At 39.7% G+C, this 16,247-nt stretch overlaps 1 protein-coding gene across 1 annotated transcript in view; it reads right to left on the bottom strand.

Annotated features, from left to right (window-relative positions):
* Positions 1-10,975: 10,975 nt before the first annotated feature.
* The window catches only part of RSPO3 (R-spondin 3), a 60,927-nt gene continuing 55,655 nt past the window's right edge, over positions 10,976-16,247 (bottom strand). Inside the window, exon 5 of the mRNA XM_071547904.1 lies at positions 10,976-12,023. Within this exon, the coding sequence (XP_071404005.1) occupies positions 11,830-12,023 (194 nt within the window). The 3' untranslated portion in view covers positions 10,976-11,829. The remainder of the gene's footprint in view (positions 12,024-16,247) is intronic.

Raw genomic sequence — 16,247 nt, 5'->3', positions numbered from 1 at the left:
CACTACTATATTCACCAATTCTCTGTTGACAAATAAAGAACTTTGGACACCTAATTTGTGCAGTCACCTCCACAGAAACAGTTTCACATGTTCATCTCAGATTGAACCTCATCCTTTACCTCAGCACTGAAACAGAGAGATCATGCAGAGAGGCTGATTTGCAATGGGTTGCACTCCAGTAAGTCACTGTCTCCTGCACCTGAAACGGCTCTGTCTTGCTGGGGATTATGCTTGTCAGTGCCCAAGCATGCATGTGCTAGCCAAAGGTCATAAGGACAGCTCTGAGCAAAAGAGAGGCTGTTGCTAGCAGGCCTGATGGCTGCTGCACTGATCAAGGCTGCAAAGGCTTTTGTGCCCTGACAGTAGATGCTTAAGAATTGCATCCCATGAGCTTATACTTGTGTTCTTTTCAATATATAATGAGATACACAGAGAACTTCCAGCTATGTGCTGGAAGAGACAACATATACAAGGGACACCAAAGTTTTCATCGTTCCACTGTGCTGTGGTTGGTAGTAAGTTGGAGTAATGCCATAATAGAATAATTACCATAATATTATTTAACAATGGGAGTCTTGCTGATAGCTGAGCATATTTAAATTAGGGTATGTAATTTCTGATGATGCAGTGAAAGACAGTATTGTTGACTGCCAGTATCCATAACATTACAGGTAATTGCAGCTGTGTATGAGTCATGCTCTTGTTTAATTAAATTTGTTTGCCCAATAATTGAAGGCTTATTGTAGTATTATTGTAATTTTAGTATGCTGTGTTATTTCTGAACAATGGAAAAGTAAAGGCTAAAGGGTATCCAGTGGAACAAACTATCTCCTGCATGCAAATAAATTGTCCAGTTGCTGTTATAAACAAGAAGCATTGTGTTCTGCCAGACTTGCAACAAAGAAATCATTATATGTCTGGTCTGTGTGTTGAAGAACAATAATCTCTATTTCCAAAATTAAACCCATAATTAACCTATTATTATGAGTCCACAACACAAGAATGAAGAAAATGATAGTGTTAGGCCCCTCTGAGTCTCAGATCCCCAATTAGCAACCCCTGAATCAGTGATTCAAATTTTTTCCATATGAAGATTGCTTCATGCCTGACTCTCTGTTGGTTGTGGAGGCATCACTCCATGGTCTGAGTCACTGAAATGCTTCTCTTTTTACCCACCTGCCAAGCAGAACATTGCCAGGAAAGGCAGTCTCATTGGGATGTACTTCAAGGACCTTGGGAGGCAACTTGGGCTCTCTTAGTTACTGAAAACCAGAAAATGATACAGGAGCCTTCTGACTGGTAAACAGTGGTGACAGATTTTTATTTTTTTTTTAGCTAATCAAAATAGGCTGAAATGACTTCTCATGCCCTTCTTCAGGGTTGCATTTCATTTTCCTTTGGGTATGGCCAGGAGTCTTGGTCTTGATCATTCAGTCTTAATAAAATCATGGAAAATAGAGCAAAAAAAGACAAAGGTGACATTTCAAGATTTCTACCACAAAGCAAGTCCTCTAAATTGCAATTGAGAATATACTGATGTGTGTGTATGTAAATATTTGTTCACATCCTTATTATTGTCAGATGTTAAGGCCAAGACCTTCATAAATCTTATGTTTTGTAGGTGTTATTAATGCATTATTGAACTTAAAATGAAGACATTGCTCAGGTCATCTGGACATAGTGACAAATAGCAAAAGTCAGTAAAAAGTCCCTGGGTAGATCTTCAGTATTGCCTAAGCTTCTGTAGAAAATGAGTGAGAACACTGCAGCTAAGGAATTTGCTGTGTTATTTAAGCTAGCTGACAGTGCCAAAACAACTTCAAATTTTGAAATACAAAACTGCTGTGAGTCAGAAAATATAGAGACCAATTTTAAAGTGACTCACTCACATCTTATTTGCTGAAGCCGATTGTACAGAATCTGGAATATCCTGCATAGATAGGGTCAAAACAAAAGCCAGATGACTATGTTTTTACTATTTGTAATGAAAGTTTGGAGGAAAAAACATGATCCAGAGCAAAAATTAAAGAAGTGGTACCTTTGAAGAGGCTTCTTTAACCACTGCCTTCCTTAATTTGCTCCTTTCTTGTGCACAGATCAGTTCTCCAGCCACATCACTTTCTGCCGTGCACACCTGTGTTTAGGTGGTGAGCAGATGTGTTACACTGCTCAGGCATTGAGGCCAGTGTCAAAGAGATGTTGAAACAAGTTTTCTTTTAAGTAGATGTACCTTTGCTTCCTGATCATGTGATCCTAGTTGCTTTAGCATTCATGGTCTAAACTGGTCTAAACTGTGCAAACAGTTGCACAGTAGGAATGCTGCTCTGCTCTGATGTCTGCTCCAAACTGGCACACTCAGCTGTGAGCCCAGCTGTCTACTAGTCCAGTGAAATATCACTGTCCTGGATCCTGGTGTTTGGAATAGAGGTTTCTCCCTGTCCCTTTGCCTGTGCTTCTTTGACTTCCAGGTCACAGCATATGCGTGAAATAACTCATCTGCCTGTGTAAGCATAGACATTGATGCACACAGCTGGGGGATTCAGCCAAAGAAGTCACTTTTTAATTCTGACTGCTCTGCTTCCTGAGGATCCCTGTAGGGACCTTGTCTTCAGGATACACTTGGAGTGGGGGAACTATCTGGATCTTGGGAAGTGCCACATGTGACAGAAAAGGAAGGAGCTGGATTTCTAATCTAGCTCCAAGGCTTACAGAAAATCCAAGAGAGACTCCAATTTTTATTGATTTAGGTATAATGTGTATGTGTATATGTTCAGATGACAGGATCAATAGTTCTCAAAATTTCATCTATCTTCCTATAGAGTGAGTACTGGGGTGACCCTGCTTTGCCATACCTTGCCAGCTCCTATGCCCAGCATTGCTGTGGAGACACAGAGGTAGGTGCCAAGGGAACTGGTGGAGAAGTGACTTGACTGTGCTCCCTCTCTTGTATCTTCCCTCGCACTCACTCTGGCTGGAGCAACCTGCAGTGCTCATCTGCCCTCTGCACTCAAATCCACACTGGAAAAGATTTCCCTGAGCTAGACAGAGTTGCAGTATGTGTGGCATGTGGTATGAGCTGCTTTGGTCACTAATGGGGTGCTCTAGGGACTTCCTGGGTAGGCTCATATGTCATATTAACAGGCATTCTGCTCTCCCAAGCAGCATCCTTCAGGTGCAACATAAAGCTGCAATCCTGTCTGTGGACAGGTACCACTGAATCCAATGGTATATCTTCTGTAAAGATAGAAAATAGTGGTGTCCTACAAAGTATTTAAGAAATGGTAAATGTTTGTCTGCACCCTTCTCCCTCCAAAAACATGAAGATTAATTAAAAATTTTAAGTTTAGAAAGTAAAATAAGTCACTTAATCAGCACCAAAATAAGGAAGCCAGTTTTCCTTTGGGTTTGGTCTTTGGGTCTCAGCCCTTCTCTTTTCCCCTAGTGGCCCTGCCTCTGCTGCATGTTCCCAGCACCCTTGCAAACAGATCTAGAAGTCTGCACATGCTGACTGGCAGCCTAGAGTCTGCCTGTTGAATGCCTGCCTTGTACAAACTTTTTTTTTTTTTTAATATATTTTTTTCATCCTAAATTACAGTGAAACTGGCAAGGAAGATAGAAAGTTTCTGGGACAGCTCCCTGGCAGATGGCCAGCATGATAGCACAAATTTTGTTCCTTTAAGAAAGAAGATGCTAAAGTTTATGCTTTGCAATTTTCTTCTGAATTTGGAGGCTCCAGTGTTTCTTTGAGTCACTGGGAAATAAGGAGGGTAAATTTTGTTTGGAAAAGAATAGCAAAGGTGTCATTCTTGCCTAAATGAGTGAATGTGGGAGCTGTGAATGCAGCACTGCATATCCTGAGATGGGGTAAAATTATAGACTGGCTACAGATGGCACAGAGGAATGTGTTAATTTTAGTGATGGGGTTTTTTGTTTGGGGTTTTTGTTTTTGTTTTGGGGGTTTTATTTGTTTGTTTTATTTTTCTTTTTTGATTTTTTTACTACCTTCCCTCAGTTATATTGTTTATTATATACAGAAAGGGAGAAATTTGTACAGATAAAGAATTCTTTATTTCTGTTTCCTTCAGGTCATTCCTGTTTGTGGCCATATCCCTCTTATCCTTGGCAGTGTTGCTGTATGCCTATTATCTGCCTCATAGGTAGGTAGGTGTGGGAACATTTTTCTGAATCTTATTTTTTTTGAGCTTTGATCATTCTCGATGCTGTTGCCTGAACTATTTGTAGTTATATCACATCTTTCTTGAACTCTGGTACCTTAAGGGGACATTGTACTTCAGCTGAGAATTCTGGCAGTACTGAGTAGAACAGAATAATTTTTTCATATGTGTCCCAGTATGATGTTTGCATTCTTTGTGATATCATGACACTGTTTATATTCAGCTGTGAATTACTACTGCTGCCTAGGGGTCCTTTTCTTCTTAGTCTCTGACCTTGTATACTCGTGCATTCATGTGGTGCTCTGCATTTTCCACTTTGTTTTTCATCTTGCTGCTTTGCACAAGCCCACGGGAACCTTCTCAGCCTTTGGCTGCAGCCTTCTGAGAGACTTGTGCTTAGCTGAGGAAAAAACTGTGTGAGCTTTAGATCAGCTTCAACAGAGATTGTGCAAGGGAACAGGTGTTTGTGCTGGCAGCTTTATACAGAATTAGAAGTCGCTGTTATTGCTTGCACACAAAATGATGTACAAAGACACTTTGACTACAATTCTGTGTCACTGTATTAAAAAATCAGGTTAAAAGCTGTTTAAGAAAAGGCACAGTGTTATCAATGCATCCTCTAAGTTATCCTCTAATTTTTTGCATTGCATGTTGCCTTATATCAAGCACAGAATGTCCACTTTTTGAGTTAATATTGAAATTCCTTATGATACTGTCAGCTGTTTTTCAAAACATGGTAATTATTGCTCTCCCCCAGGGGGAGATAGCTGAACAATGAGGAGGATGCTTCTGCAACTCCCCCTCATAGTAATAATGAAACGCATGGTGCTGCTAGTGTGATTTTTTATGAAGTAAAATTTCAGTAAAACTGCTTACAAAGCTTACAAACATATGATTTATAGGCATGAAATTATGACTGTCTGGCATTCCTGAGCAACGATTTTTTCTTGCAGTAAGAAGACAAAGTTTTCTATATTGAAAAATAGTTGATACCTCTTTAATTACAGCCTTGGCACAATGTGCACATTATGGTTTTTAACCACCCACTGGCAAACACTAAGGTGCAGTGGACCTGCATTTCCTATTGTATGAAATTGTTCCTAGGTTTCTGCAGGACCCATGAGAAAATTGCAAAGAATTCTTACTTATCCCTTAGCAAGTCTGTCTCGGCTGAATAAAACTTCCAAGTCTTTCTAAAGGCTTCATTCTTAAGATCTTATATTCAGATGGCCCCCTAATGGTGCACCAGAATCTCAGCTTAAGGTGCCCAGCTGACTTTCAAATACTTGCTTTTAATTATCATTCTTTTCTTTCCCCTGGGATTAATTCTGAAAATGTAAGTCTCAGGGTGCACGTGCTTAAGAAATTGTCTCTTGTGTTGACATTTCTCCTGTGTATAAAAAGGCAAAACAAAGCAAAACAAGAATTTGATAGCTCAAGTGAGATTTCCACTGCCATGAGAATACTTGGTTGTCTTTTTCTTTCCCTCTAAGCAGCAAGCACATTATGTCTAGACTCCAGTAATGATTTCGGCACAGCAAATTTAAGGTTGTAGGAAACAGACTGTGAAAAGATACCACAGATGAGAGAGGCTAATTGCATTATTTGGTGTGCTACTGGAGCTCAGATAATGCCACCAAGGTAAAAGGACTCATAAAGACTAGAATATGCTTAAGATGATGGGGGAAGCTATCACCAAAAGATACTCAGAAGATGATTTATCAGGATGGAAAATAGCAAGTGGCTCAGTCCTCGCTATTCATTAACTATAATGTAAACAACTTAATTAACATTCAGGAAGACTGTTCATTTATTACAAATCCCATTAGGAAATGAGCTGAGCATCTGTAGTGGGCAGAGGTGCAGAAATGGGCCAAACCTGTAGACCACGGGGTAAATCTTTACTCTTAATTTCAAGGATGACTACAAGAAACTAAAAAGTGTGAATGATCTCCCACAGGCTTTCAAGTTGTTTTGAATGATAATTGTGGCTCATCTAATGGAGGAGTTTGATCCAAAATGCAGTCTCAACCAGTCCTTCCATCCCTGACCCCAGTGCACATGCACATGAGACATCCAAATCATGTAATCTTGTTCTCAGCAGAACTGGGTTAGTTATCCTGTATATGGCACATCTATGAAACAGCAGGCAGGGTCTGGTGGGTAGAAATGTGTTTTAGAAAGAAGTAACTAGAATCTGGAAAAATAGAAGCTCGTCACACTCTGTGAGTAGCCAAAGTCAGTCTTCAATGGAAGAGACACACTAGAAGTGCAGTAGTATCTCAGATACTATTAGTGAATAGTGTGACAGCAGGCCATCAGCATCTGGCATGGGAGACATAACCAAATGTGACAGAACTGTGCACTTTGGCCACTGTTCAAGAAATTTCTTGGTTTAAAAGCAAAGTGACACCTCCTTGTTACTATTTGGTCTCTGGCTTACAAAATCAGATGCTTCCTTATCAGCTAGTTTAGAATTAACAATGAGGGGAAAGAGTTGGCAAAAGGATGACCATGGATTTATTTAGTATTTTGGACATTACCTTTTCAATAACTACAGCAGTACACTGATATCTGTCTGTCATGTGGATATAATTTACCCATTTTTAGTCCGTTTCTGCTGTCTGAAACTGTAAATCTTGTTTTCAGAGAACAGATTTATTTGAGTAGCTATATGACAGATTGTGTTGTTATTTACTCTCTGAAGGATTTTTTATGAAAAAAGCATCACTGTGAAAAATAACTTCCTTTACTCTTTTGAATTGTGCATTCGCTGTGAGATGGTTTTCCGCTTCTACTGCTGTTCAACTTTGACAGAAGACTAAAACAGTATGTAATTTCTTATAAAAAGGAACATAACCTTGAACAGATTATGTTGAATTCCCTAAGAAATATTATCCATATTTTCCTTTTCAATAGCAACTTGTTTTGTGGACTGATGTATATTTAAAGAGTACATTGATGATATAGGGAGGCTCAAACCATTTGTAAAAGCAGGTATTTTGTGCCATAGCATAAAGCAAAAAGGAGAACTGCAGTCCTGGTTTTCAGTCACAGAAAACCCCTTAAAATCACAAAGGCAGTTTCTTAATCTCATGCTCTGGGAAAACACGTTTCACTGGTGCAAGGTATTGGCTGCTGTACTGGATCCCCCTGGATAATGTCTGTATGAAGATCTGTAGAAGTTTAATAACCTGTTTAGCCATAGGTGTACTGAAGTAGACTAGAAGTCAGCAGAGATTATTTAATGTATAGATTAAAGAATAGCGATGGCATGTTTTTCAGCTTGCTTATCTGCAGCCAGACAGCCCTCTGTTCCCTTCTCTGATTTCCCACGATAGACACATCAAGAAATAAATTGAAACCCATTGGTTTCATTCTGGGATCATTTATCCTAGTGCTTTATTCCCTTTATACCAGAAAATGTATTTGTTGTTGCTAGCTTAATTTTGTTTGCATCACCCTTTTAAAGGTGGCAGACCAGCTGACAACTCTTTCCCCTCCTGTCCTTTCTATATTGCCTCCTATTCTTATTGTACTTGTGGAATTTGTTCTTCCTCCACAGGACTACAGAAAAGGTCATGCTACCAATTTTACCCAAGAGAAACTGCTTACCCTACTGTCCTCTCCCCAGGCTGAGGTTCCATGATTACAAGCAAGTCTGGTTGTAAGACAGTTTGGTTTTTCTTTACTTCATAGCCTGCCTAAGAAGAAACAACTGAAGTAAGATAAGGAAGGAAGAAGTGTGAAGAGAAGGAAGAAGATGCAGAAAGACAAAGAGACTCAGAAATCAAAACCACGCAGTTTGCCGTTCAGGCAACAGATTTGCCAGTGAGGATACCCAAGGTGGATCAGAAGTAGGAGAGGAATGGTGGTAAGTGCAGAAGAAAGAGGGACTGAAGAACACTTAGGCAGGAAGTGGACAGGACAGGAGGATCAAGCAAGAATAGAGCTGAGTGTGAAAACAGTCTTTTTTCTTTGTGTGACCACAATGACCAGAGCTTCAAAAGTTCAGCTTGAGACAGCAAATTCAGAAAATATGTGTACCTAACTGAAAAAAAAAGCCAGTCATAAAGGACAATGGTTAATGACCTAAACCCAAATCCACCTGCAGCATCTATGTGAGTAGTTTAGTAACAGAGTAATTTAGGTGTAGGCACAATGTAAGTGCGGGGGTGTATGTGCACTGGGAAAGTGAAGAGTACTATACTTGTTATAACCTGTCCATAAACTGCCCAGATTGGATGAGGTAAGGCTGAGCTGGAAACAGAACCACAGAGCTGAAATACATCTTAAGACTACTCCTTGGAAATATTTAGTAAATTCTAAAAAGCATCACCAGAGGGTCAATTTCAAACATCCTTAACTGTCCATTTTCTGCTGACATATGCATGATCATTCTCAGACAACTTTATATCTAAAAGATATTTAACTAATATTTCTCAGGCAAGAGTCACTTTCAACCAGCCTTCTGCAGGAATGCAGAGGGTTGATTTTTAAGAAATTGAATTGCTGTCTTGTGTATGAAGAATTGATACGGACATTGTCAGTACTCTGAAACATTCTATAGGACACAATCAACAAACATTTCATCTGTCCATGAAAACTGAGAAATTTCTGTGTCAAACCAACCATTGAGTACTGTTGTTTCTCAAATACAATTATCATTCCAGATCTGAAAGGGCAGGCCTAAACCCACAAGGAATATCACAGCTAAGTTAGGAGAGGAAGATGTAAAGGACAGATGGGTTATTATAATGGTGAACAAACATACTGACTTAACTTCTCTTTAAATTATGCCAATTTATTGCAAAATACTGGGAAAAATCTAACTTCCCCATTAACAAGAGTCTTTATGGTAGAATTATTTGAGGATGTGTAACTGCAGAGTGTGCTTGCTGTGTAAAAGTGCAAGGTCTTTACTATATAAGTTTTGTGCTAAGTAACAGCAATGAAATAGCAGATCTGAGCCTGAAAATGTGACCAAGCCCTTCCTGCTGGACTTAGGAAAGGTTGAAGCTGCAGCTGTCTTCCAGAATGTCACAGTGAAGAGTGGCTCCCATGATCAACTGTTGTGTCACCCTGTGCAGATGATTTTATTTGAATTTGTGCAAGTTCATGTGAACCATGCAAACTAAACCCAGTGCAGTCTCTGCAAATAACAATTAATAGCAATTAAGTACAAGTATTACGGTAAATTCGTGCTGCATCAGAAAGTTAAGCCTTCAATAAGTTTCAGAGCCTAAAACCACAGAAGCAAAAAATAAATGATAGTGACTCATGAGGGCTATAGAAGAATTCTTCTGAATTAATAAAAATATTCATGTGCAGCTTTCCCATCAGCACATCAACCACAAGTATCCAGAGGCTCTTGGTAGAGTGTACAACACAAGACCTTCATTGTGGGGGGTGACTGGTGATGATGAATGTCCTATTCTACTGGTGGGTCCTTCTGCTGCCACTTTGCTACAGAGTACAGCAAAACTTGTAATTTATTTAGTGCATTGATCAGCCTGACAACTCTGCTCTCGTGGCTCAGAATAAAACTTAACACCTTTACTCAGAGCTTCAGTGACATGGTGCCAGGTGAGGGAACAAGCTACAGCTCAGTCAGACAGGTGTGAGGCCTGGAGCATAACAGTTGCTGATAGTACTTTTCTGTCTCTTTGTTACTAATTACAGTTCCTTGAGCAGCTTAACTGTCAGAAATAGCACCTGATTTGTGCTTATCTACTAGCCTTAACTGATACTTGTAATTTTATTTCAGACTTGTTCTTTAGTAAGTACCACACTATGAATTTGGCTGATAATTAATGTCCAGTCAATTTAGTTCCCATTATAAGAAAAGCTGTTCATAATTCTTTGGGAATTATGCTTCAAATTGGGTCTTAAGGTTTTCAGTTGTTTTGTAACCGGGAAGCAATGATAAGGGAGGAAGTTTCACACAGTTTAAGTCACAGTTACTCATACTACTCAATCAGGTCTTCTCCAGTAAGGTCCTATGAGTCCTCACTAGCTTTTCTTCAGTTAGCATATGAGATCATTGACTCCTGATTTTACATATTTATTACTGGATGGGCAAAAGGTGTCATTGCAATTCATTTGGCCTGCAATCTATACATTAAGAGACAAAGTTTTTACAAAGCAAAATGGAGGACACCATCCTACATTGCTGTCTGGATGATCAGGATATTCCTTGAAAAGTCAGTGAAGCCTGTCACTCAGACTTCCTCAGTCTGAGAGACAGACTTTACCCTTGGGCAGTACCCTTTTTAAGGTTCAACTCAGTATGAGAAACAGAAATAGCAACAGGGACAAGAACTGGCTAGGAAGGCTCACTTGCCACCTGTTGTAGTCCACACACCACAGTGGATGGGCCGTTACACCTATGACAGCTGTCCTTGGGCAAAGCATGACAACAAAACATATGCTGTAATGTATGTTGGTTCCTCAACATATTTGTGTAAAGGGAAAATCCATTTCTGAGCATCAAGACGGTGTAAAGCACAGCCATTCTAGCCATGAATATACCCAAAATGGTATCACAGTGTTTGGTTTGTCCTCTGATAAGTGGAGATTTTCACCTCTGCTGTGTCAGAGAGAAGAACTAGAACAAGAATTTAAGTAAAATTGGACAAAAGTTTGTAATTTCTATACTTCTATAGGTTTATTATCATCGATACTTTTCACTAGATGCATGCTGTGGATGCAAGTTGTGTCCTCTTTGCTGTAAAGCTATGAAATGACTCCCTCTCCCAGTAGAAAAAGTGACACTATCACTGTGAAAAACATACTTACATGATCTATTTTTCTGGTTTTTATTAATTCAATGTTTTCTCCTACAAATACGATTTGTCATTCACCAGAAGATTTGAAATGTAGACTTAAGTTACACATAGGTATAAAAAGCATAAAACAGCACACACGGTATCACTGTTTAGACCAGAAAACATTGTGTTGTCCCACAGATAAGAGCACTATTCAATCTCAGCTCAATTGCCTTCTGCCTCACAGATTCAGTCTTCAAAGCTGCAGATGCTTCTGCTTCTTCTCCCTCAGCTGGTGAAGCCCAGCTGGCTTTCCCCTGGTGTTTCTCACCCATGTCTGGAGCACACACCGGGGAACGACAGAACAATCCCATTCTGCTCCACCACAGGCTGTAAAACCCTGGGCTCCTACTGGCTCTTCAGAAATGTTTTCCTCCTTCTCTTAATATTTATGTACAATATATGAAGGGATACGATTTTTGTCTCTGATTTAGACATATCTCTTGCCTCATACTTAATAACTTGAAAAATATTTTACAAAGAAAAAGAACATTGTTCATCTGAATGTCATTCATTATTATATTGCTATATTTTATACCCTATTATTAATATATACAAAATTTCTTAATTGCCTTTTACAGATGCATGGAAGCATATAACATAACAGTTTTAAAGAATCCCATCTTTAGATTTTTCTTTCCCTGGCTCATGTCAATCTTTAATAAACTATAGTTGCTTGGAGAATATAGGAAGTATTTGGAATGTTGTTTAAAGTTTAATAATAACTGGTAGCATTGTCCATTTGCGGCCTGAATGGTTGGAACACCTGTCAGGGCGATCTGGTAGAGATAGCAGCATCATAAGACTTAAACAATCATGGAGGGCTGTTAATGTGCAGTGCCAACAGGTGTCAGGTCCTGTTCCTTGTTTGAGGCTTTTCTTTTCTTCGGCTGCGTTTTGTTATTGTTTTCCCTCTGTTCTCGATTTTGTCTTCTGGCTGCTCGACCTTTGCTTTCCTGTCTTGCCTCTTTGTTTTCATCTTTGTTGGACTTTTTTCTTTTTTCCTCCCTATTTTTTTTCCCTGAAAAAAATGATGGCACATTAGAAGATTTGCTCAGGCTGTTAAAATTTCTGATTTCCTCACCACAAAACCAGCCCTGGATTAGCATATCCTTTTAGGCGCCGGACACTAGTATTAGTATTTGGAAATGTCCAACTCTTCCTCAAACTACTAAATTTGGCCACTGGACTAGCATCTCCCATCAGTCTGACTTAGAGCAAGAAGCTGAGAGCTCCCTGGGTAGTTCTGGTGCTTTACAGCTGATATAAGTACCTCACACCCTCATTGCCTGTCTCCCACAGCCGGGGCATAACTCCAACAAAACACCACCGGTAACATGGAACTTAGCAATTTTGTTACTCTCCTTCACTGCCAAAGCTCAGCATCTATGCCTCTGTCCTCCCTTAACAGCCACCACACCCACATCACTGGGGAATCTTGGAATTGCAACATGAATCATTATAAAGTGTCAGCTCCAGCATAGGTATGTGATGGTCTTCAGACTAAAATGTGGTGTTCCAAGTCTCAAGTCAAGCTTTAGACAAAATTAGATATTCAAGTACTTTATTGCTTTAAATACTTATAAACAAGATGTTGATGATTAAAACTTTGTATATTGTCTATGGGGATGATATTATAGAGTGCATTTACGCTTACAAATAAGAAAAAGATTCTTTATACTGAGTGTGGTGTGGCACTGGAACAGGTTGCCCCACAGAAACTGTGGATACCTCATCACTGGAAATGTTCAAGGTCAAGCTTCAAGCAACCTGATCTAACGTGTCCCTACCCACGGCAGGGAGACGTTGGAAATAGATGATCTTCATAGGTCCCTTCCAACCCAAACATTTCTGTGATTCTATGATTCTATTCCTTCTATTTGTTTTACAAATCAATGCAGGAATGACATTGGATTCAACTTGTATGTACACACAAACCCAAAAGAGATTTTTTTTTTCCCTGTGCAGAACTGGTTTATCTACTGAGCTACAGAGCTGAAATTCACCTGCGGTTAGATGAATCCCAGTGATATCTTCAAAGGCAACCTTGCCTGAGACTTCCATGACAGAATGTCATACTGACCTGTATGACTCCTTACATGGAGAAATTTCTGAATAAGTATTAAAGAGCGTCTGGCCAAATTCTCTTTTATGGTCTCCCAATAATGATACTACTGAAAATAATCTATCCCTCTTCGTTACAGAAGAAACATATTTTTTACTTTTAAATATCAGCAGACATAATCCAGGTTTTCCTACACCAGTTTTGGGGGAGTTACACAAACACAGCAATAGCTCTTGCTGTTGAGGGTACTGAATGCAGGGAATTGTGCCCATGCCAGCCTCAAAACCAAAGCTGGGATTTTTTGATGCCTTTCTGGGTTCTGTGGGAGTGTGTCACAGTGGGGGAGTAGGTGCAGGGGAAGTGACTTTGTTCTGAGAACAGATAACCATCAAAGATGTGCAGATCAGATAAATGGAGAAAGATTCAGAGGTGAAGAGAAGGCAGAAAACAAAGAATAAGACTAAGATGTGAAAATATGCTGTATCTTCTTCTTGTTGAGAAGGTCTATGGGATTATTTTACAACTTGTCTGTTCCTTACCACAACTGTCTGGGATCAGAGAGCAAGGGAAGGTTTAGATACACACATTAAGTCAAGTAGGAACAAATATCTGCTTTTGTCGTCTGTTGTTTCTGAAACATGCAGTAAGGCTTGAATATGTAAAATGACACCTTAAATTTTAGGGAACTAGTCAGGGATTACCTGAATATACACCCACATCTCCACAGAATCCCTCTTTTAGTTTGTCATAAGAGGTATAGAGGTGAGCAGATGAGACCTACAGAATGGACATGGGAGGCTCAGCAAAAGCTACCATCCACTGGGAGAACTGTGAGAGTTCCATGCAGAAGTGAGCTTGCATCTTACCCAGCTATAATGCTGTCTTTTACTAATGGAAAAATGACAGTATGAGATTTCATTCCAGTGGTTTGTAAATACAGTTGTCCCAAGATGAAATGTTATTTGAATGGAAACTGTCCAGACATTCAATGTTTGACATTGCTCACTTGGTGATTAGCCAAAATCATTCAGCTGTGACTTCCCAGCCACAATTCTTTATGTATGTTGGAATGACATATAATGGTTTCCCTTTCAGTCATGGACCAGGATGTATGTATTTATATGTATGTGTGTGAAGATACCAAGAATAAGACATCTCTGTTTAGTTAGCATCTTATCTAGGTATGGCTTAACTGTTTGTGTTTTAATCACTGGTGTCTTTATAAGGGACAAGGAAAACTGATCTCTGAAAAACACTTAAAAGTGAGTCTTAATTCTCTTCCACTCTGAGGATAGCTAGTTTGGAGTACTCTGTGCAATTTTGTCCATGGTTTAATGCTACCACCTCCATGCTGTTGCCATTTCTGAAAAGATCTGCTCTCAAGACCTGTGCTGTTCTGGTAATGCAGTAAAGCATTACTGTCTTTGCTGGTTCTTTAGATCCTTTCATTACTATTTTTAAGAATGATAATTTCTATATGACAGTATAATGTTATTTCCAGTCAGTCCCTGGTTCAGCTTAGACCCAAGGGAAGATTCTACCAGCAGTTATCTGCTAGAATTGGATTGTAGCTGGAACCATATTCTTGTGTACGTCTCCCTCTTTGCTCATATCCCTGCTCTCTTCTTCCCAGAGACTTGTTTCAGAATATTTTTTTCTTCTTCCTACTTCTTGCTGACACTCACTTCATGGCAGCACATTGAGCTGGACACAGTTTTGGGAATTCCTTGGAAATTTGCATATTTGGCTATCTGTGAAATGAAAAGTGAAAAAATTACATGGACCGTTATGTTTACAAGCTCATCTCTGAATAAGAGGTGGCCTTTCAGTACTTAAAGAAAGTTTATAAAAAAAGATGAGAATGAATTTTATATAGGCAGGTAGGTGATAGGACAAGGGAAAATGGTTTGAAAGTAAAAGAGAAGAAAGAGGAGATTCTTTATTGTGAGGGTGGTGAGACACCAAAACAAGTTGCCCAGAGAAGCTGTAAATACCCCAGCCCTGGAAGTGTTCAAGGCCAGGTTGGATGGGGCTTTGTGCAACCTGATCTAGTGGAAGTCATCCCTAACCATGGCAGCAGAGCTGGAATTAGATGATCTTTAAGGATCCTTCCAACCCAAACCATTCTGTGTTTCTGTGAATTCCTTTGCCTTTGAAGAAGACAAGAAAAAGCCAGCATGGGTTTCAGTACGTAACATTGTATGTGGGTATATATACATGTGTACGCATCAGTGCCTTTCCCTTCGGCCATGCTGCCAGCGAGGGCTGTCCGGTGGGGAGCGGTGCGGGAGCGGCGCGGCCGCGCGGGGGCGCTGCGGTACCGCGCCTGGAGCGGGGGCGGCAGGGGCGCAGCCCGCGGTCCCGCACGCCGGCGAGTGTCCTTCGCCGTCCCCTTGGGAGCGAGCAAGGAGTGTTTGCCCCCCGCCCGTGCTCTTCCTCCGAGCTTGCTCTGCCGTTTCACCGTCTTTATATTGCCTGAGGGCGAACTTTTCTTAGTCGGCCAGGAAGAGGAGGTTAAAAAAAGGCAGTGTGTTGTGCCATAACATGAGATTATCATACTTTCCTGGTGGGTTACAGAATTCTTACAGTGATGCACTGATAGTACCAATGTTTATTTCTTCTTATGGATTCAATAAACCCTTGATAGATAGATAGATAGATAGATAGATAGATAGATAGATAGATAGATAGATAGATAGATATGGGAAGGATAAATCTTTTTAGGTAGGAGATAATGAAACATTTTCCAAGAGGATGTTTCACTCATGGAGATGTGAATTCATGAGATTCTAATACTTCTCTGATGCCGTATATTACAACTACTGTCATACAAATGGAAATACTTGTAATATATATTGTAATAAAGTAATTATTTGGCATTAAAATATCTTTTATTCCAGAACCAAAACGTTGTACAGACAACTGTACTGAAAGAATTACTTTGCAGGCACTGTCCAGTGAGTTTTCTGGTACATAGGAGATACGTTGCTGCTTCTAGTAACAGCAAGTTTGTGTATTGACAAAAATCTAGAGAGTTACTATAATTTTGACAAGTGCAGTAGTTCAAATTAAATGCAGACATTAAATTAATTCAGATGATAATATAATTACATGTCAAATAAAATTCAAGGAGCTGAATTCTTGTTAATCTAATTTATAGCCCCTTGTCAAAGAAACTCC

Source organism: Pithys albifrons, chromosome 2 (assembly GCF_047495875.1).
Source record: "Pithys albifrons albifrons isolate INPA30051 chromosome 2, PitAlb_v1, whole genome shotgun sequence".
Classification (NCBI taxonomy): domain Eukaryota; kingdom Metazoa; phylum Chordata; class Aves; order Passeriformes; family Thamnophilidae; genus Pithys; species Pithys albifrons.
This window is presented reverse-complemented; position numbering and strand designations above follow the sequence as displayed.